We start from the raw sequence: 21,781 nt of genomic DNA on the forward strand, positions 1-21,781 counted from the left end.
CAGTCTGGAGTCCTGAGCAGACTTGGATGAGCTGCTCCAGCTGGCTCATCTGCAGCACATCTGGGTGAGCAGATGCCAGGGCTGTAGAAACTGTGGGTAAACCAGCTGGAGCGTGTGGTTCCAACCAGCCTCCCAGTGGGCCCCACATGCTGACCGGGGCTCTACTGTGGCCCTTGGCTTCCATCTGTGAAATGAGGCCTTGGAGCCTGCTGGCCACTTGGGGCCAAGGGCCACCTGTGCTGGTGTTAGCAGATGGTCACACTCATGGCGCGGTTCTGGTGGGGAGCTCCCAAAGGGAGCCATCAGCGGCTGTGGTGCCAAGCTGCACAGGGTTATGAACCTGCCATCCTGCAGGTCACCAACGAGATCACGCCTATGCTGTCCTACTCCTACCTGGCAGTGCTGGTGCCCATCTTCCTGCTGACAGACTACCTGCGCTACAAGCCAGTGCTGTTCCTGCAGGGCCTGAGCTACATTTCTGTGTGGCTGCTGCTGCTGTTTGGCCATTCTGTGCTGCACATGCAGTTCATGGAGTTCTTCTACAGCCTCACCATGGCCGCCCGCATCGCCTACTCCTCCTACATCTTCTCGCTCGTGCACCCCTCACGTTACCAGCGCATGGCCAGCTACTCAAGGGCCGCCGTGCTGCTGGGCGTCTTCACCAGCTCCGTGCTGGGCCAGCTGCTCGTCACCCTGGGCAAGGTCTCCTTCACCATGCTCAACTACATCTCGCTGGCCTTCCTCACCTTCAGCCTGGTCCTCACGGTCTTCCTGAAGCGTCCCAAGCGTAGCCTCTTTTTCAACCGCAGTGAGCCTGCGTGCAGTCGAGCCTCACCTTCCGAGTTGGACCAGATGCACCCGGGCCCTGTCCAGCCCGCAGGCAGGAAGCTCAGTCGGACGCTGCTGGCAGCCTGGTGGGACTGTATCCTTGTGCGCATGTTCCGGGAGCTGGGGGACAGCCTGCGGCTGCCACAGCTGCGCCTCTGGTCCCTCTGGTGGATCTTTAACTCAGCCGGCTACTACCTGATTGTCTACTATGTGCACATCCTGTGGAATGTGGTTGAACCCACTACAGACACAACCAAAGTCTACAACGGTGGGGTGGACGCCGCCTCCACTCTGCTTGGTATGCCCAGCCGGCCCCGCCTGCCCCACCTGCTTTGTCTACCCCATGGGGATGACAGTAACTGTCCTGTTTCTACAGGTGCCATCACCTCCTTTGCTGCGGGCTTTGTGAAGATCCGCTGGGCCCTGTGGGCAAAGCTGGTCATCGGAGGCATGACAGCAGTGCAGGCCGGGCTGGTCTTCCTCATGCACAGCACGAATAGCATCAAGCTATGCTATGTGGCCTTTGTGCTGTTCCGCGGCCTCTACCAGTTCCTGGTGCCCATTGCCACGTGAGTTGGACTGTGTGGGGGTGGATGAGAGGCCATTGGGCCCAGGGCCTGGTGGACAGCAGGCTGCAAGTGGCCATGCACCATCCTCCTTCACGGTGGGGGACTGATAAGCTGTATGCATGTATTAAGAGGCATGCCTTCCAGAATGTCCTGTGGCAATTAAAAGTGGTGTGTGCCAAGCAGTGTGAAGCAAGTTTGGTGGTGGGAGGATCAGTGAACCCTGGACACCTTCAGCTAGGGGCCCAATTGTTCCCTTGTCTATAGCATGTCCGTCCCAGCTGCTTGCCATGACCCTGAGGCTCAGCAAGGAGTCCTTCTGTGTGATGTATTCTCTGCTTCTCCCAGCAAGGCCATTTGGTGTCTACAGGGATGGGTCCTTGCGAAGTTTTTCCTCCCCCAGCCTTCCTGCCCTGTTTTCTAGGCCCCAAGTGCTGCTGCAGTCCTGTCCTGGGTAACCCCATGGCCTTTCTTACCTCTGCTCCCAATGTGGGGACTAGCAGCCTCTGGCCAAGGAGCAACCAGGTATCCCAGTTTACCTTCTGTCCAGGCCTCTACTGATGCCCTCATGTTCCTCACACCTCTGGGCACCCTCCTGCGCCTGCCCAGAGACATCCTGATAGCTGCTCACCAGCTTGCCTGTGCTTTCCAGAACCTCCCCCTGCCCACATCCTGCTTGTTCCTAAGACCCTCTGTGCTCCTTTGAACTGACCTCTCACAAAGCTGCATGCTTATGTTCCCCGTGCTCACACCACACAGGCACACGGGAGCCCGCCTCCCTGTACCTCCCGCACCCAGTGGGTGTGTCTGTTTACCATAGCATCCCCAACCCCCAGCGTGAGGCACCTCCAGTGCTATCCTCCTGCCAGTTACACCCATGTAGGAACATCTGTCCCCACCTCTTCTTGAGCTCAGACTGTATCCTCAGTTTCCTGACCCACTGCAGTCCCCTGTTCATGGCATGGTGACCTTACCTCCCTGTGCCATCTCACAGAAGATCCCAGTACCAACACTTCCCTCTCCACTTTCAGCCTGTACCTGCCCTGGGGTCTGAGAGCCTGACCAAACCCGGGGTCCTTCCTGTCCTGCTCCTGAGGGCCAAGTGTTGCCAGATACCCTGACCACACTCTTGGCAGAAAATACCATCTCAATTAGCTGTCCAAAATGCAGGTGTAATTGGTCCTCTTGGTGACAAGTGACATGCCACCTGGCTAATCCCCAACTGATGGGGATGCTGTCTTCAATATCTTGCTATGACAGATAACACTGAGATTAATAGTCTCTCAACCTGCGTTTTTTTTCCAAATTCTGATAATGGCCCCTGATGTTCCTAGAAAGGGACTGGCCAGGTCAACAGGCATGCGCTTTAGCAAGGGGGTGTTGGTAGATAGTGCAGATGCCTGCCAGGCAAGCACACTGCCCCTGTGACCTGAGGGCCAGCCTGCCTGTTTAGTGCAGCTGGGCTGGTTCCTCCCTGGTATTAGTATTAGTGGCCATTTTATATCTGTGGACTCTTTCTGTTGGGATCTCTTTATTCCTTATTTACCTGTAGTACACTTACAACTATCATATGTGCCAGGAGCTTTTAATCATGTATGTTATGCTTTGCATTTAATTCTACTTGTGAAGTTTATGGTGTGCCATGTAATACTCGTGTGGATGGTATGGTGTGTATGGGGTGGCCTCTGCTGTGCCCGTGGGGCCTGACTCAGCTCTGGTTTCCCAGGAGTTAATCTGTCTTTTCAGACCTAGATTGACAAGGTCTCTTCTCAGTTCGTGTCCGTCATGTGAGCGCTCATTCTGTCATCTCCTGTATTTCCTGCCCCCTGGATCCCAGTACAGCAGAAGGCCCTTGGCCCTGGTCATTCTCTTTAAAGGCTTCTTGGATATTTTTGTTTGGTCTCCACAACTTGAGACGATTTCTTGTCTAGTCATTACTTTTAAAGGCGCTTCAGGGATTTTAATTGGAAATATGCACAAACATTAATTTTTTTGCGAAGGACTGGGAGCCCTGAGCATGTTAATTCCACTTGCTCTTCTTATTTAACTGTTCTTTGTCTAATTTATTGAATCATTTAATGACTTTAAAATCATTAAAGACTTTATTTTTTTTTAATTTTTATTTACTTATTTATTTATTTATATTTTTGTATTTTTCTGAAGCTGGAAACGGGGAGAGACAGTCAGACAGACCTCCCGCATGCGCCCGACCAGGATCCACCCGGCACGCCCACCAGGGGTGACGCTCTGCCCACCAGGGGGCGATGCTCTGCTCCTCTGGGGCATCGCTCTGTTGCGACCAGAGCTACTCTAGCGCCCGGGGCAGAGGCCAAGGAGCCATCCCCAGCGCCCGGGCCATCTTTGCTCCAATGGAGCCTCGGCTGCGGGAGGGGAAGAGAGAGACAGAGAGGAAGGAGAGGGGGAGGGGTGGAGAAGCAGATGGGCGCTTCTCCTGTGTGCCCTGGCCGGGAATCGAACCCGGGACTTCTGCACGCCAGGCCGACGCTCTACCACTGAGCCAACCGGCCAGGGCCCAATTAAAGACTTTAATTCCAGAATTTTCCTCATGATGCTCTGCCTATTCTCCTGAGGATGATCTTTTGAGAGTGCTGTAGTAAATATGATTCCCTCTGTGCCAAGGTTACTAGGGGACTTTTAAATGTCTTCCCAAGGTTGCATTGGGCACTGTTCTGCGTTCATTTTCTGGGTCATTGAGAGAGGATGCCATGGGTGGCTGGGGCACTGGGCTGGTCTCCAGTGGCCTTAGTGGGCACAGCCAGTCATCAGATCACATGGCCATTTTGTACTTGTGGTCACTTCCTGTCTCTCCCGGCCAAGGCTGATCTCGGCCCGTTTTCCTATTAAGTTTTCAGATTGCGTCTTCTCTTTCTAAGGAGCTCTGTGCCCTGGTCTTTGGAGTCAACACGTTCCTCGCCACTGTTCTCAAGACCATCATCACTCTCATCGTTTCCGACAGGCGGGGCCTGGGCCTCCCAGTCCGCTCACAGGTGAGCCCCTGTGTTGGGTTTGCTTCTTCAAGGAGGGGGGACCTCCCTGTGCCCACCCGACCAGCAGCATTGTCCATCCCCTCCATGGGGTCCAGACTACTAATTTGGGCAGAGGTTCAGGCTCAGATCTGGCAGAGCTTGTGGGGCCAGTGGCCTGCAGCTGGCCTGAGAATGCTTGGTTTTTTTTAAGACAATTTTAACAGGGTGACATTGGTCAACTAGAGTACATAGATTTAGGGAAAACATCTCCACACCATTTTGATATTCAATTATGTTGTATTACCCAAAGTCAAATCGTCCTCCATCACCTTTTATTTATTTCTCTTTATGCCCCTCCCCTCACCCCCTCCCTCTCTTCCCTTCCCCTCCTCCTGCTAACCACTGCACTCCTATCTATGTCCGTGAGTCTCAATTTTGTGTCTCACCTATGTGTGGAATCATACAGTTCTTAGCTTTTTCTGATTTATATAGTATGCTTGTTTTTGTTTTTTTTAAATACTTTTCATTTTTGGATAACTGTTCATTTACTTGCAGTGTGAGAGGTAATCCAGAGTTCCATGTACATACTTCATTACCAGTTTTCCCACTGGTCACATCCTGCAGTTCTCTTGGGCAGTGTTACCACCAGAATATTGACCTTATAAGGTTAAGAAGCAGAAGCTTCCCGTGGGGTCCCTCAGGCTGCCCTCTCATAACCATACCACCTGACCCCCCCCCCCCCCACCTGCTTTGATCTCTTGCTCAGTGTTCTTTTTCCTTCCTGTTTTATCAAGGTTCTGTCTTTATCATCTCCTTCTGGTTAAGAGAACCTTCTTTAGCCATTCTTTCAGGGCAGGTCTGCTGGTGCCAGATTCGTTACTTAGTTTTTATTGTTGTTTGGTTTTTACCCTGAGAAGGTCATGATTTCTTTTTCCTGAAGATACAGGTTTCTGGACTGACAGCTTTTTTCAGCATGTGAAAATTTTGCCACTTTCTTGTAGCCTTCATGGTTTGTGATGAAAAATTCTGTCATACTGATAATTTCCCCCTAAGTTGTCATTTTTTTAATGGCTACATTCAAGATTTTTTTTCTTTGTCTTTAGCTTTCAGGAGGTTAAATATGGGATAAAATGTTCTTACTACAGCTGGGTGAGGGTGAGTCTTGAGTCCATAGAGGTGGGTTTGGCGTCGTTTCCACCTGGTGGATGGGAGTGATGTCCAGGCTTTCCGTGTGGTCTCTGGGGGTGAATGTTCCAGCTCCCACTGGGCCTTGAGCAGCACCATCCCATGAGGCATGGGCCTCCTTACAGCCTGGGTAACAAGGGTGGGTCTGGCCGGAGCAGAGCCATTTCATCTGTCACTTCCTGTCCTGCTGGGATGTCCCTTTCCTGGTCCTCTGGTAGAGAGAGCAGCTTTCTTGGGGCTTCATTTTTCTGCATGTGTTGCCATTTCTGGGTTGCTGGCTTCTTCGGTTTCAAAATACCTGCAGCAAAATGGAAACAAAGCCTGGGACCCATCACACATCACCCTGCTGTGCCTTGGGCTCTGGGGTCCCTAGCTGGGCTGCTTCTTGCCTTCAGAGCCACTTTCTTATGTGGTGCTCTGTGTGGCACCAGCGTTCAGTCATACTGAGGAAGAAATTAGGAGACATGCAACTTCATCTTCCTGGGAGCAAAGTCCTCTATGGTTTACTTTTAAAATGAACAGGTGTCCTAGCAGGCTGAGTGTGCTGGTGCCGCTAGGGGCTCAAAGGGGGACTTGAGCCTGGTCTGGCCCACAGACTCCTTGAGACCACCCGGACCTCCTACCCCCCTGGTGGTCGAGAGAATCAGGAGAGACATTTCTAGGTGTGCATCCCTTTGTATCACTACTGTGCACCTTCGCCTGTCACCAGGGTAGCCACTGGCTCAATGCATAGGGGCTGCCTAGGTCTCAGGCTGCCCATCTTGACCGGGCTCCAATGCATGCACAGGTATGCACGAGCCTTCAGCAGTGGAGGAACTGCGCATGGAGCAAAGGGTACCCATTTGCCCCCGTAAAATGACCAAAGCACCTGGGGGTAGATCACAGAGGCCGCAGAGAGGGACCCGAAGTGCCAGGGTTCTGCAGGAAAGCAGCGGGAGATCTTCCAGGGCTGTGCCTAGTGTGGCCGGAAGAGGATGGAAGGCAGGCCTTGTGTACTGGGGACCTGCTCCTAGGGTGGTCTCTGGCCCCTGGGTGCCCACCCTTGCAGTGTTATGGCCACAGAGCAAGAGGAGGGAGAGGGAGGAATACACATGCACACGGCCTGCTCCCCAGCTGCCCTCTCCTGTCTCCTACCACTGCTCCCCCTCCCTCCTCTCCCCTCTCCCAAGCCCCATCACATCCCAGGCTGCCCTCACCTCCCACCCTCACCTGCACCTCTCTCTCTTCCAGTTCCTTGTCTACTTTGTGTACTTCGTGGTGCTATCTTTTGCCTACTTCTTGGGAGCTGTGCTGGAGAGCCTGTGGCACTTCCAGTGGGGCCACCACCGGCCCCTGCCCCTGGCCCAGGAGCTAAAGAGCCCCTCAGAGGAGAAGGCTATTCAGGTGCTGAGCGTGCAGGATGGGGCCCTCTGCAACCTACAGCCTGAAGCTACGACCCTGGCCCCAGAGGACAGCGCATGGGCCACAGGACCAGGCTTGAGGGAGCAGCCTGAGGCCAAGGCCTGACCTGGCCAGACCTGCTCCCTGCCCAGCTGGTGAGTGGCCAGATTCCAGACTCCAGAGGCAGCCTGCTGTGCGTCTTCAACCTCCTTACTAAGTCTGGAGCCTTGGCGACTCAGAACTGTCCTGTCCCTGGCAAATTACCAGTCCTCTTAAGCCTTGACATGTCAGAACTATCATGTCCCTGGCAGGTTGTTTATTCTTTTGGAATCAGAAAGCTGGATTTTTTGGCATTGTTTGAAATCTATTGTTTAGATTATAGAACCAATGACCAATGGGGCCCCTATGTGGTCTGCTTCTGTGATACCCACCTTGAGGGCCACTTGCCTCAGACAGGGGTGCCTTGGCTTGTCCTGTGGTGTCCTTGAGCCCTATGCCTCTCAGGCTCACATTCTGACTTTGCTCTGTAGCCTGCTTGGGACACTGCAGCAACTGCTGGGCCACTGTGGGTTGCCTACACATGGCTGGTGGTGGGGTGCCATGCACTCACTAGGCTTTCCCACCTTCACCCACGTTGGGAAGCAGATTCCACTGGTCCCTGGGGACCGGTGAGTGCCAACTCAGAGGACACTAGCCCCTGTGGGGTGGGGGTGGGAGCCCAGATTCCAAGTGCCTGTGACATTCCTAGTTGTCCAGGTGCTCTCATTTTAAACAATGCTGTGTTCCTTTTGTTTTTGTTTCCTCCCTCACTGGGCTCTGTTTCTGTGGGAGAAATGACCCGGGACCAGAAGGCACTTCCCCGTTGTGTGGAGGCTGGGGTGCTGGGGCCTTTGGGTGCTGGCTCCTTCTTTGCTCCAAACCCTCAATCATCCTTCCCCTTCTACTTGCCTGCCCACACGCCAATCCACAAGACACGCCAGCCCATAGGACACGCCAACTGGGGCTCTTCTGGAAACCAGTTGTGTCATGATGTGAGACCTAAAACAAATTAAACAAACCATGTGACCTGAGTGAGGGGTTCGTGATTCCAAGAAGTCCTTGGGCGGGGGCATGCTGGGATCAATTGGGAAGCCAAGAAAGGGGCCCACAGGCACAAGAAGAGACCCAATAAGGGCTCATCTTGCACTTGATGCTATCCCCTAATGGCCTTCTGCCCTCATGCAAGGTGGGGTGGCTGAGCAGTGCCTGAACTGGCAGGGTCCAGAGGAAAGGCCGCTGCTCCGAGCTAGCCTGGCATGGGGCATCAGGAACACACTCCTGCCTGAGTGTTGGCTGAGTTGAGCACCTGAGAGTCGAGGAGGAGGGCATGCACAGGGGTTGGCCCAACTTATGGCCGACGAAGTGGGTCAGACTGATGCTTTGGTCCCTGAGCGTGTCTACTACATAGGCCACCACTGCCCCTCTGACAATGCTGGGAAGGGGCAGCACTGAACTCAGGGCCCAACACCCTTCCCCTTTTATGCAGGGGTGGGATTCAAATAATTTAACAACCAGCTCTCTGCCCTAATGACCGTTTTAAGAATAAAAAATATATATACTGAAAGGTACTGTAGTTTATTATTTCATGCATTTAATACTTAAATAAGAACAATAAAAGAGGCACACAAGATTAGATTATAAGAGTTTCTGTTTATTTTTAATGATTTTAATTTGTGTTTACATAGATTCAAGTGTCCCACCAAATATCTCCCCCCACCCCGTTATTCCCCTTGCCCCCCCATGCCCTCTTCCCCCAATGGCTTCCCCCCTTCCCTCCAGGATTTGCTGTCCTGTTCTCTATAATGCTGTGTTATGTATATATAATTTCATTACTCTCTTTCCCTTCTCTGATCCCATCTTCTCTTCTACTTTCCCTATGACTTCTTGTCTATTATTTGTTTGAATTGTTCTCCATTTCATTGTCTCTCTCTTCTCCTTCTGACATACCTATTATTCTTATGTTAATCTTTTTGATGGAATCAGACAATTTCTGTAGGGCTTTCTCTTTTTTTAAAATTCTTGAGTCTCTTTCTTCTTCTCTCTGTTGTGTCTCAAGTTGCTTGTCTTCTATGTCACTAATCCTACCTTCTATCTGGCCTGTTCTATTAGCTAAGCTTGTTACCTCATTTTTCAGTTCATGAATTGAGTTTTCATCTCTGTTTGATTTGTTTTTATAGTTTCAGTTTTCTTGGTAATATATTCTTTGTGTTCGTTGAGTTGTTTTCTGAGCTCCCTAAATTGCCTTTCTGTGTTTTCTTGTATATCTCTGAGTATTTTTAGGATTTCTATTTTAAATTCTCTGTCATTTAGCTCCAAGGCTTCCAATATATTAAATCTTTTAATATATTTTTCCTCATATATCCTAATATATTTTTTCATAGATTTTTCCTCATCTATCTGTGCTAGATCTCTGTCTTTTGTATCCATGATATTTGATTTCCTTTTCTTTAATGGCATCTGAGGGTGGTTTTGTTAATAGCACTTCGTGTTCAGTGTGTAGGACTTCAAGACACTCCAGGATAGATTTTTCTCTCACTGCTTGAAGAAGTTGTTGAAATTTTGGGGAGAGTTATCGGTAGTGCTCCTCATGGTACCATTTCTCTGACGTCACTCTAGGCCTGATTTTTTTGTTTACCTCATTTAAAATTTTTTTTAAAATTTTTTTTTTTACAGAGATAGAGAGAGAGTCAGAGTGAGGGATAGACAGGGACAGACAGACAGGAACGGAGAGATGAGAAGCATCAATCATTAGTTTTTCGTTGCGCATTGTGACACCTTAGTTGTTCATTGACTGCTCTCTCATACATGCCCTGACCATGGGCCTTCAGCAGACCGAGTAACCCCTTGCTTGAGCCAGTGACCTTGGGTCCAAGCTGGTGACTTTTTGCTCAAACCAGGTGAGCCCACACTCAAGCTGGCGACCTCGGGGTCTCGAACCTGGGTCTTCCGCATCCCAGTCTGACGCTCTATCCACTGCACCACCGCCTGGTCAGGCCATTTTTAATTTTTTGAGGAATCTCTGTACTGGTTTCCACAGTGACTGCTCGAGTCTGCATTCCCACCAGCAATGCAGGAGGGTTCCCTTTTCTCCGCACCCTCTACAGCACTTATTATATGTTGTTTTGTTAATAAGTGCCATTCTGAGAGGTGTAAGGTGATATCTCATTGTGGTTTTAATTTGCATTTCTCTAATGATTAGTGATGTTGAACACTTCTTCATATGCCTATTGGCCATCTGTATGTCCTCTTTGGAGAAGTGTCTATTCATTTCTTTTGCCCATTTTTTGATTGGATTGTTTATCTTCCTGGTGTTGAGTTTTACAAGTTCTTTATAAATTTTGGTTATTAACCCCTTATCAAATGTATTGGCAACTATATTCTCCCATTGTGTGGGTTGCTTTTTATTTTGTTAATGGTGTCTTTTGCTGTGCAAAAGCTTTTTAGTTTCATATAATCTCATTTGTTCATCCTGTCCTTTATTTCACTTGCCCGTGGAGATAAATCAGCAAAAATATTGCTACAAGAGATATCAGAGAGTTTACTGCCTATGTTTTCTTCCAAAATGTTTATGGTTTCACAACTTACATTTAAGTTTTTTATCCATTTTGAATTTCCTTTTGTGAATGGTGTAAGTTGGTAATCCAGTTTCATTTTTTTGCAAGTACCTGTCCAATTTTCCCAACACCATTTGTTAAAGAGACTGTCTTTACTCTATTGTAAGCTCTTACCTCCTTTGTCAAATATCAATTGTCCATATAGGTATGGGTTTATCTCTGGGTTTTCTGTTCTGTTCCATTGATCTGTATGCCTGCTCTTATGCCAGTATCAAGCTGTTTTGAGTACAATGGCCTTGTAGTATAATTTAATATCAGGAAGTGTGATACCTTCCACTTTATTTTTCTTTCTCAGGATTGCTGAGGCTATTCGTGTTCTTTTTTGGTTCTATATAAATTTTTGGAATATTTGTTCTATATCTTTGAAGTATGTCATTGGTATTTTAATAGGAATGGCATTGAATATATACATTGCTTTGGGAAATATAGATATTTTAATGATGTTTATTTCTCTTACCCATGAACACGGTATATGCTTCCATTTGTTTGTATCTTCCTTGATTTCCTTTAATAATGTTTTATAATTTTCCGAGTACAAGTCTTTAACCTCTTTGGTTAAATTTACATCTAGGTACTTTATTTTTATTTTTTTGTAATAGTGAAGGGGATTGTTCTGTTAATTTCTCTTTCAGACAGTTCATTGTTGGTGTATAAAAATGACACTGATTTCTGAATATTGATTTTATATCCTCCCACCTTGCTGAATTCATTTATCAGATCCAATAGTTCTTTGACTGAGATTTTAGGGTTTTCTATGTACAGTATCATAACATCAGCAAATACAGTTTTACTTCTTTTCCAATTTAGATGTCTTTTATTTCTTCTTCTTGTCTGATTGCTGTGGCTAGGACTTCCAGAACTATATTGAATAAAAGTGGTGAAAGGGGACAACCCCTGCCTTGTTCCTGATCTTAAGGGGATTGCTTTTAATTTTTGCCCATTGATTATGATGTTGGCTTTAGGTTTGTCATAGATGGCCTTTATCATGTTGAGGTATGATCCTTATCCTACGTTGTTGAGAGTTTTGATCATAAATGGGTGCTGGATTTTATCAAATGCTTTTTCTGCATCTATTGATATTATCATGTGATTTTTCTCCTTCCTTTTTGTATATGTGTTGAATCACGTTGATTGATTTGCGAATATTGTACCAGCCTTGTCTCCCTAGAATAAATCCCACCTGATCATGATGTATGATTTTTTTCATATATTGCTGGATCTGGTTTGCTAATATTTTGTTGAGAATTTTAGCGTCTAAGTTCATCAGGGATATTGGTCTATAGTTTTTTGGGTTTTTTTTGCAGTGTTTTTTTCTGGTTTTGTAATCAGTATTATGCTTGCCTCATAAAAGGAGTTTGAAAGTCTTCCCTTCTCTTGAATTTTTTGAAATTGCTTGAGAAGGATAGGAGTTAGTTCTTCTTTAAATATTTGGTAAAATTTGCTGGTGAAGCCATATGGCCCAGGACTTTTGTTTGTTGAGAGTTTTTTGATAACTGTTTCAATCTCATTTGATGAAATCGGCCTGTTTAGGTTTTTGATTCTTCTGTATTGATTTTTGAAAGATTATATGTTTCAAGGAATTTATCCGTTTCACCTAGGTTGTCTAATTTTATGGCATACAGTTCTTTGTTTGTTTGTTTTTTGTACTTAGAACGTGTATTTTCTTAGTATAATTAGAATATTGAGACAAAGAATAGGATCATCTCTTGGTTTCTCTATATGACTTTCTGATTACAAAAGTAGTATATGTTCTTTGTCAAAAATATGAAAAATATAGAGAACTCTAAAGACAATAAAAACCACCCATAGTCCACGATCCAGATACAACTTGTTAAACATGAGTATTTTTCTTTCCTGTTACATTTGTAACTATTATTGTTGTTATTATTTTGTTTCACATATTTTTTATTAATTTATTGTGTTTACATAGATTCTTTTTTTTAAAAGAAAGCTAATTTTAATTTTTTTATTTATTCATTTTAGAGAGGAGAGGAGAGGGAGAGACAGAGAGAGAGAGAGAGAGAAGGGGGGAGGAGCTGGAAGCATCAACTCCCATATGTGCCTTGACCAGGCAAGCTCAGGGTTTTGAACTGGCGACCTCAGCATTTCCAGGTCGACGCTTTATCCACTGCACCACCACAGGTCAGGCTACATAGATTCTAATGTCACCTGTGTTCCCCAGTACACCTCCCCTGTCTCCCTCCCTGTAACACCCTCCCCACTTCCCTCCAGGATTTGTTTTTCTGCTCTCGTCCCATTGTATCACCCTATCATCCCCTTTCCCTATGTTCGCTTTCCTTCTGGATCCTTTGATCCCTCCTGTCTCTATTCCGCTCCTCAGTTCATATTGTTCATCGGATTCCTCATATGAGTGAGGTCGTATGATATTTTTCTTTCTCTGCCTGGCTTATTTCACTTAACATAATAGTTTCTAGTTCCATCTGTGTTGTTGCAAAAAATAATATTTTCTCCTTTTTCATGGCCCCATAGTATTCCATTGTGTATATGTACCACAACTTTTTAATCCACTCGTCCACTGACAAACACTTGGGCTGTTTCCAGATCTTCACTATTATGAACAATGCTGCCATAAACATGGGGTGCATTTCTCCTTTTCAAACTGTGCTATGGTATTCTTGGGGTATATTCCTAAAAGTGGGATGGCTGGGTCAAAAGGCAGTTTGGTTTTTAATTTTTTGAGGAATCTCCATACTGTTTTCCACAGTGGCTGCACCAGTCTGCATTTCCACCAGCAGTGCAGGAGGGTCCCCTTTTCTCCACATCCTCGCCAGCACATACTCTGTGTTGTTTTGTTGATGAGTGCCATTCTTACTGGTGTGAGGTGATATCTCATTGTGGTTTTAATTTGCATTTCTCTAATGATTAGTGATGTTGAGCATTTTATCATATGCCTATTGGCCATCTGTATGTACTCTTTGGAGAAGTGTCTATTCATCTTTTTTGTCTATTTTTTGATTGGACTATTTATATTCCTGGTGTTGAGTTTTACAAGTTCTTTATAAATTTTGGTTATTAGCCCTTTATCAGAAGTGTCGAATATGTTCTCCCATTGTGTGGTTTGCCTTTTTATTTTGTTCATATTGTTTTTACCTGTACAAAAGCTTTTTAGTTTGATATAGTCACATTTGTTTATCTTGTCCTTTATTTACCGTGCGTGTGGAGATAAATCAGCAAATATATTGCTGTGAGTGATGTCGGAGAACTTATTGCCTATGTTTTCCTCTAGGATGCTTATGGTTTCATGATTTACATTTAAGTCTTTTATCCATTTTGAGTTTATTTTTGTGAATGGTGTGAGTTGGTGGTCTAGTTTCATTTTTTTGCAGTTGGTTGACCAATTTTCCCAACACCATTTGTTAAAGAGACTGTCTTTACTCCAGTATGGTATCATCACCCTTGTCAAATATCAATTGTTCATAAAGGTGTGGGTTTATTTCTGGGTTCTCTGTTCTGTTCCATCGATCTATATACCTATTCTTATGCCAGTATCAAGCTGTTTTGAGTACAATGGCCTTGTAGTATAATTTGATGTCCAGAAGTGTGATACCACCCATTTTATTCTTCTTTTTCAAGATTGCTGAGGCTATTTGTGTTCTTTTTTGGTTCCATATGAATTTTTGGAATATTTGTTCTATATCTTTGAAGTATGTCCTTGGTATTTTATTTTATTTTAATTTTTTTTTCCCATTTTTCTGAAGCTGGAAACAGGGAGAGATAGTCAGACAGACTCCCGCATGCGCCCGACCGGGATCCACCCAGCACGCCCACCATGGGGCGACGCTCTGCCCACCAGGGGGCGATGCTCTGCCCATCCTGGGCGTCGCCATATTGCGACCAGAGCCACTCTAGCGCCTGAGGCAGTGGCCACAGAGCCATCCCCAGCGCCCGGGCCATCTTTGCTCCAATGGAGCCTTGGCTGCGGGAGGGGAAGAGAGAGACAGAGAGGAAAGCACGGCGGAGGGGTGGAGAAGCAAATGGGCGCTTCTCCTGTGTGCCCTGGCCGGGAATCGAACCCGGGTCCTCCACACGCTAGGCCGACGCTCTACCGCTGAGCCAACCGGCCAGGGCCCTTGGTATTTTAATAGGAATTGCATTGAATTTATAAATTGTTTTGGGTAATATGGACATTTTAACAACGTTTATTCCTCCTATCCATGAAGACGGTATATGCTTCCATTTGTTTGTATCTTCCTTGATTTCTTTTATCAATGTTTTATAATTTTTCAAGTATAAGTCTTTAACCTCCTTGGTTAAATTTACTCCTAGGTAGGTATTTTTTTGTTGTTGTTGCAATAGTGAAGGGGATTGTTTGCTTAATTTCTCTTTCAGACAGATCATTGTTAGTATATAAAAATGCCTCTGATTTCTGAGTATTAATTGTATATCCTGCCACCTCGCTGAATTCATTTATCAGTTCCAGTAGTCTTTTGACTGCGACTTTAGGGTTTTTTAGGAATAGTATCATATCATCAGCAAATAACGATAGTTTTACTTCTTCTTTTCCAATTTGGATGTCTTTTATTTCTTCTTCTTGTCTGATTGCTGTGGCTAGGACTTCCAAAACTATGTTGAATAAGAGTAGTGAAAGGGGGCACCCCTACCTTGTTCGTGATCTTAAGGGATTGCTTTTAACTTTTGCCTATTGAGTATGATGTTGGCTGTGGGCCTGTCATAGATGGCCTTTATCATGTAGAGATATGTTCTGTGTATTCCCACTTTGCTGAGAGTTTTTATCATAAATGGGTGCTGGATTTTATCAAATGCTTTTTCTGTATCTATTGATATTATCATGTGGTTTTTGTCCTTCCTTTTGTTTATGTGATGAATCACATTCACTGATTTGTGAATATTGTACCAGCCTTGCCTCCCCAAAATAAATTCCACTTGATCCTGGTATATGATTTTTTTCATGTGTTGCTGGATCCAGTTTGCTAATATTTTGTTGAGAATTTTAGCATCTAAATTTATCAGGGATATTGGCCTATAGTTTTATTTCTTTGTGTTGTCTTTGCCTGGTTTTGGAATCAGAATTATGCTCACCTCTTAAAGGAGCTTGGAAGTTTTCCCTTCTCTTGAATTTTTGAAATAGCTTGAGAAGGATAGGAGTTAATTCTTTGAATGTTTGGTAGAATTTGCCTGTGAAGCCATCTAGCCCAGGGCTTTCGTTTGTTGGGAGTTTATTGATAACTGTTTTTATCTCATTTGTTGAAATTGGTCTATTTAGGTTTTCTGATTCTTCCAGATTGATTTTTGAAAGATTACATTTTTCAAGGAATTTTTCCATTTCACCTAGGTTGTCTAATTTTTTTGGCGTACAGTTCTTCATAGTATTTTCTTACAATCTTTTGTATTTCTGCTGTTTGTTGTTACTTCTCCACCCTCATTTCTAATTTTATTTATTGGAGTCCTTTCTCTTTTTTTCTTGGTTAGTCTTGCAAAGTGTTCATCGATCTTGTTTACTTTTTCAAAGAACCAGCTCTTGGTTTCATTGATCCTCTGTATTGTTTTTTTAGTTTCTATGTCATTTATTTCTGCTCTGATCTTTATTATTTCCTTCCTTCTACTTTCTCTGGACTTTACATGCTGTTCTTTTTCTAGTTCTTTTAGTTGCAGAATTGTTTGGGTTTTTTTTGAGCTTTTTCTAGCTTTTTAAGGTATGCTATGAACTTCCCTCACAGGACTGCTTTTGCTGTGTGCCACCGATTTTGAGTTGTTGTATGTTCATTTTCATTTGTTTGAAGGAAATTTTTTATTTCTTCTTTGATCTCATTGTTGACCTAGTCGTTGTTTAATAATATGCTGTTGAGTTTCCAAGTGTTTGAGTGTTTTTCAGTTTTCCTATTGTAGTTGATTCCTAGTTTCATGCCATTGTGGTCAGAGAAGATGCTTGATATAGTTTCAATCTTAAATTTGTTGAGACTTATTTTATTCCCTAACATGTGGTCTATCCTAGAGAGTGTACCATGAGCACTTAAATGTATATTCTGCTGCTTTAGAGTGAAAGGTTCTGAAGATATCTATTAAATCCAGTTTATCTAGTGTATCCTTTAATTCTGTTGTTTCTTTGTTAATTTTCTCTCTTGAGGATCTATCCATTGATGGTAGTGGGGTATTGAAATCCCCTGCTATTATAGTATTGCTGTTGATCTCTCCCTTTATGTCCATCAAAGTCTGCTTTATATATTTATGTGCTCCTATATTAGGTCCATATATATTTATAATGGTTATTTCTTCCTGTTGGACTGCTCCCTTTATCATTATGTAATGACCTTCTTTATCCGTTACTATAGTCTTTGTTTTAAAGTCTATTTTGTCAGCTATAAGTATTGCTACCCCAGCTTTTTTTTCATTTCCATGAAATATTTTTTTCATCCTTTTACTTTCAGTCTATGTGTATCTTTTGTTTTGAGGTGCGTCTCCTATAGATAGCATATGTACAGGTCCTGTTTACTTATCCATTCAGCTACCATTTGTCTTTTGATTGGAGCATTTAATCCATTTACATGTAAGGTTATTATTGATATGTAATTTGTTTATTGCAATTTTATTCTTTTTTTTAATATATTTCAGAGCTTTATTGTTTTTTTTAAATTTTTTATTTATTCATTTTAGAGAGGAGAGGGAGAGAGAGAGAGAGAGAGAGAGAGGAGAGATAGAAGGGGGGAGGAGCTGGAAGCATCAACTCCCATATGTGCCTTGACCTGGCAAGCCCAGGGTTTCGAACCGGTGACCACAACATTTCCAGGTCGACACTTTACCCACTGCGCCACCACAGGTCAGGCTGCAATTTTGTTCTTTAAAGTTATATTCCTCTTTTACTATATTCTTTTCCCTCTCCGTTTTTTTTTACAACAGTCCCCTTATCATTTCTTGAAGCATTGGTTTGGTTTTAATAAATTCCTTGAGTTTTTTTGTTTTGTTTTGTTTTGTTTTTTGGTCTGGAAAACTTTGTATTTCTCCTTCAATTTTAGACGATAGCTTTGCTGGATAAAGAAGTCTTGGTTGTAGGCTCTTGTTCTTCATTACTTTGAATATGTCTTGCCATTCCCTTCTGGCCTCAAGTGTTTCTGTTGAGAAGCCTAATGTTATCCCTATGGAGGCTCCTTTGTAGGTGATAGCCTTTTTTGCTGTAGCAGCTTTTAATATTTTCTCTTTATCTCTTAGCTGTGGTATTTTAATTATGATGTGTCTTGGTGTAGATTTTTTTTGGTTTCTCTTTAATGGAATTGTCTGTGCTTCTTGAACTTGTGTGACTTTTTCCTGCATGAATTTAGGGAAGTTTTCAGCTATGATTTCATTGAACAAGGTCTCTAACCCTTGTTCTTTCTCTTCTTCTGGAACCCCTATGATGCGATGTTGTTTCTCTTCATGTTGTCACAGAGCTCTCTTAGAGTTTCCTCAGATTTTTTCAGTCTCTTTTTTTGCTACTCCGCTTCCGTGCTTTCATTTATTTTGTCTTCTAAGTCACTGATTCGATCCTCTACTTCATCCAGCCTTTTAATTCCTTTCAGTATAGTCTTTGTTTCTGATATTGTGTTTGTCATTTCTGTCTCGTTCTTCTCTATGATTTCTGTGTCCTTTTTGATGCTTTCAATTTCTTTACTGAAGTGTTCATTAAATCCATTCATTGTAGCTTTGAGATCTTTAAGCATCCTAAAAATTATTATTTTATACTCTGCATCTGGTAATTTGATTACTTCAAATTCGTCCAAGACTTTATCAGAGGATTTATCTTGTTGAAGCATATGACTTATGCTTCTCTGCCTACCCATTATTCTCTGTATGACTTATAGGCTTCTTCCATCTGTGATCTCCTTATCTAGTATAGCCTCTTTGAAGTCTTGATTTGTTTGTTTTCTTCTCAGTTTTCTTTACTCAGTGGTAATCTTGTTTACTGATATCAGCAGGGTGCTTATTTGGAGTTGTATCAAGGAATGTGGTGGGTGTAACCTGAGACTCTGAAGTCCTGATCTGCCAGCTGCTTTCTGGGGGCAGGGTGCTTTCTCCTTTTCAGTAGGGGGAGGTGTATCTCAGATCTCCATGGAGACCTGAGTTACTGCCCCTCCTCCCCACTTCCTGTTTTCAGCTGTGTCTAGTTGCTCTGATTAGAGCTGGACAGCTTTCTGGAGGTGGGTCATCTGGAACCACTTTATGCTTGTACTTTCTTGAGGGTTCAACCCCTCCTTCAGCTATGGCTGCCTCCACACTGGATGAGTCAGCTTCTCAGGTCATCCCATGCATTTCTCTGCCTGTCACCGTCAGTCTCTCTCTCCCCACTTTCCTTTTGGAAGACAAGCCAGCCATCTCAGCTCACCTCGTTCCCAGGTCCCCAGGCAAGTGGCTGTGAGTGATATTCTCTGCTCTTCTTGTAATGAGAGACCTTCTGGGCTCTCAGTCTCACGTCACCTTCGTTCCTGGAAGCAGGGGAGACCCACTGCACCTTGGCGCTCTCTACCTGGGTCGATGTGGCTTCTTCTTTGCTCCTTGGTTTTTGAGACCTGTTCTTTTAATCAAAAGTTGGTTTTTCACACTGATTGTTCCTAAATTAACTTGTAATCCAGTTTGGTGGTGTGAGCTGAGAGTTTGTGCATCTGCCTACTCCGCTGCCATCTTGGTCCCCTCAGCATAGAGTTATTCATAGTATTTCCTACAATCCTTTGTATTTCTGCTATGTCAGTTGTTACTTCTCTCTCATTTCTAATTTTATTTGAGTCCTCTCTCTTTTTTTCTTGGTGAGTCTGGTTAAAAGTTTATCAATTTTGTTTACCTTTTCAAAGAACCAGCTCTTGGTTTCATTGATCCTCTGTATTGTTTTTTTAGTCTCTATGTCATTCATTTCTTCTCTGATCTTTATTATTTCCTTCCTTCTACTTCCTCTGGGCTTTATTTGCTGTTGTTTTTCTAGTCCTTTTAGATGCAGGGTTAAATTGATTATTTGAGCCTTTTCTTGCTTCTTAAGGTATGCCTATATTGCTATGACCTTCCCTCTCAGGACTGCTTTTGCTGTGACCCATAAATTTTCATATGTTGTATGTTCATTTTCATTTGTTTCAAGGAAATTTTTTATTTCTTCATTGATTTCATTGTTAACCCATTTGTTATTTAATAACATGCTATTTAGTTTCCAAGTGTTTGAGTGTTTTTCAGTTTTTCTATTATAGTTGACTTCTAGTTTCATGACATTGTGATCCGAGAAGATGCTTGAAATGATTTCCATCTTCTTAAATTTGTTGAGACTCGTTTTGTGCCCTAACATATGGTCTATCCTAGAGAATATACCATGAGCACTTGAAAAGAATGTATATTCTACTGCTTTAGAGTGAAAGGTTCTGAAGATATCTATTAAATCCAGTTGATCTAATGTGTCCTTTAAGGCTACTGTTTCTTTGTTAATTTTCTATCTTGAGGATCTATCCATTGATGTTAGTGGGGTATTGAAATCCCCTACTATTATAGTATTGTTGTTGATCTCGCCCTTTGTGCCCATCAAAATCTGCTTTATGTATTAGGTGCTCCTATATTAGGTGCATATATATTTATAATGGTTATCTCTTCCTGTTGGACTGCTCCCTTTATCATTATGTAGTGACCTTTTTTATCCTTACTTTAGTCTTTCTTTTAAAGTCTATTTTGTCTGATACAAGTATTGCTACTCCAGCTTTTTTTCATTTCCATTTGCTGAAATATTTTTTTTCATCCCTTTACTTTCAGTCTATGTGTATCTTGTTTTGAGGTGTGTCTCTTATAGACAGCATATGTATAGGTCCTGTTTTCTATTTTTTTTTATTTTATTTTTCTGAAGTTGGAAACAGGGAGGTAGTCAGACTCCCACATGCGCCCGACTGGGATCGACCCGGCATGCCCACCAGGGGGCGATGCTCTGCCCATCTGGGGCATTGCTCTATTGCAACCAGAGCCATTCTAGCATCTCAGGCAGAGGCCATGGAGCCATCCTCAGCGCCCAGGCCAACTTTTTGCTCCAATGGAGCCTTGGCTGTGGGAGGGGAAGAGAGAGACAAAGCAGAAGGAGAGGGGGAGGGGTGAAGAAGCAGATGGGCGCTTCTCCTGTGTGCCCTGGCTGGGAATCAAACCCGGGACTCCTGCACGCCAGGCTGACACTCTACCACTGAGCCAACCGGCCAGGGCTGGGTCCTGTTTTCTTATCCATGCAGCTACCCTATGTCTTTTGATTGGAGCATTTAATCTATTTACATTTAAAGTTATTATTGATATTTAGTTGTTTATTGCCATTTTATTCTTTAAATCTACATTCCTCTTTTACTAGATTCCCCCCCCCCCATTTGTCTGTTTATAGCAGGCCCCTTAACATTTCATGTAGCATTCGTTTGGTTGTAGTGAATTCCTTTAGTTTTTTGTGGGGGGTTTTTTGGGGGGTTTTTTGTTGTTTTTTTTTGTCTGGGAATCTTTTTATTTCTCCTTCAATTTTAAATGATAGCCTTGCTGGAAAGAGAAGTCTTCTTGGTTGTAGGCTCTTGTTCTGCATTACGTTGAATATTTCTTGCCACTCCTTTCTGGCCTCTAATGTTTCTGTTGAGAAGTCAAATGTCATCGTTATGCGAGTTCCTCTGTAGGTAATACACTGCTTTTCTATTATAGCTTTTAGTATTCTTTCTTTTTTTTTTTCTCACCATTTTATGCCTTTATTATTTAAGTTTCCCATTATTCTTTTTTTTTTAATAATTTTATTTTTAATGGGGCGACATCAATAAATCAGGATACATATATTCAAAGATAACAAGTCCAGGTTATCTTGTCGTTCACTTATGTTGCATACCCATCACCCAAAGTCAGATTGTCCTCTGTCACCTTCTATCTAGTTTTCTTTGTGCCCCTCCCCTGCCCCCTTTCCCTCTCCCTCTCCCCCCTCCCCCCGTAACCACCACACTCTTATCAATGTCTCTTAGTTTCACTTTTATGTCCCACCTACGTATGGAATAATGCAGTTCCTGTTTTTTTCTGATTTACTTATTTCCTTCGTATAATGTTATCAAGATCCCACCATTTTGCTGTAAATGATCCGATGTCATCATTTCTTATGGCTGAGTAGTACTCCATAGTGTATATGTGCCACATCTTCTTTATCCAGTCATCTATTGACAGGCTTTTTGGTTGTTTCCATGCCCTGGCCACTGTGAACAAT

The 21,781-nt window shown here is 43.7% G+C and overlaps 1 protein-coding gene across 13 annotated transcripts in view; it reads left to right on the plus strand.

The window, feature by feature from the left end:
* SLC19A1 (solute carrier family 19 member 1) overlaps positions 1-21,781 on the plus strand; it is a 57,564-nt gene that overhangs the window by 13,440 nt on the left and 22,343 nt on the right. For 10 of the 13 annotated variants that reach the window (XM_066259162.1, XM_066259160.1, XM_066259156.1 and 7 more), the window contains exons 3-6: positions 355-1,126; positions 1,205-1,397; positions 4,261-4,402; positions 6,797-8,016. In XM_066259162.1, the coding sequence (XP_066115259.1) occupies positions 355-1,126; positions 1,205-1,397; positions 4,261-4,402; positions 6,797-7,072 (1,383 nt within the window). In that variant the 3' untranslated portion in view covers positions 7,073-8,016. Of the gene's footprint in view, positions 1-354; positions 1,127-1,204; positions 1,398-4,260; positions 4,403-6,796; positions 8,017-21,781 lie in introns of those variants that run through there. The other 3 variants (XM_066259169.1, XM_066259167.1, XM_066259168.1) reach the window with 3 other exon arrangements.

Source organism: Saccopteryx bilineata, chromosome 2, assembly GCF_036850765.1.
Source record: "Saccopteryx bilineata isolate mSacBil1 chromosome 2, mSacBil1_pri_phased_curated, whole genome shotgun sequence".
NCBI classification, from domain to species: Eukaryota; Metazoa; Chordata; class Mammalia; order Chiroptera; family Emballonuridae; genus Saccopteryx; species Saccopteryx bilineata.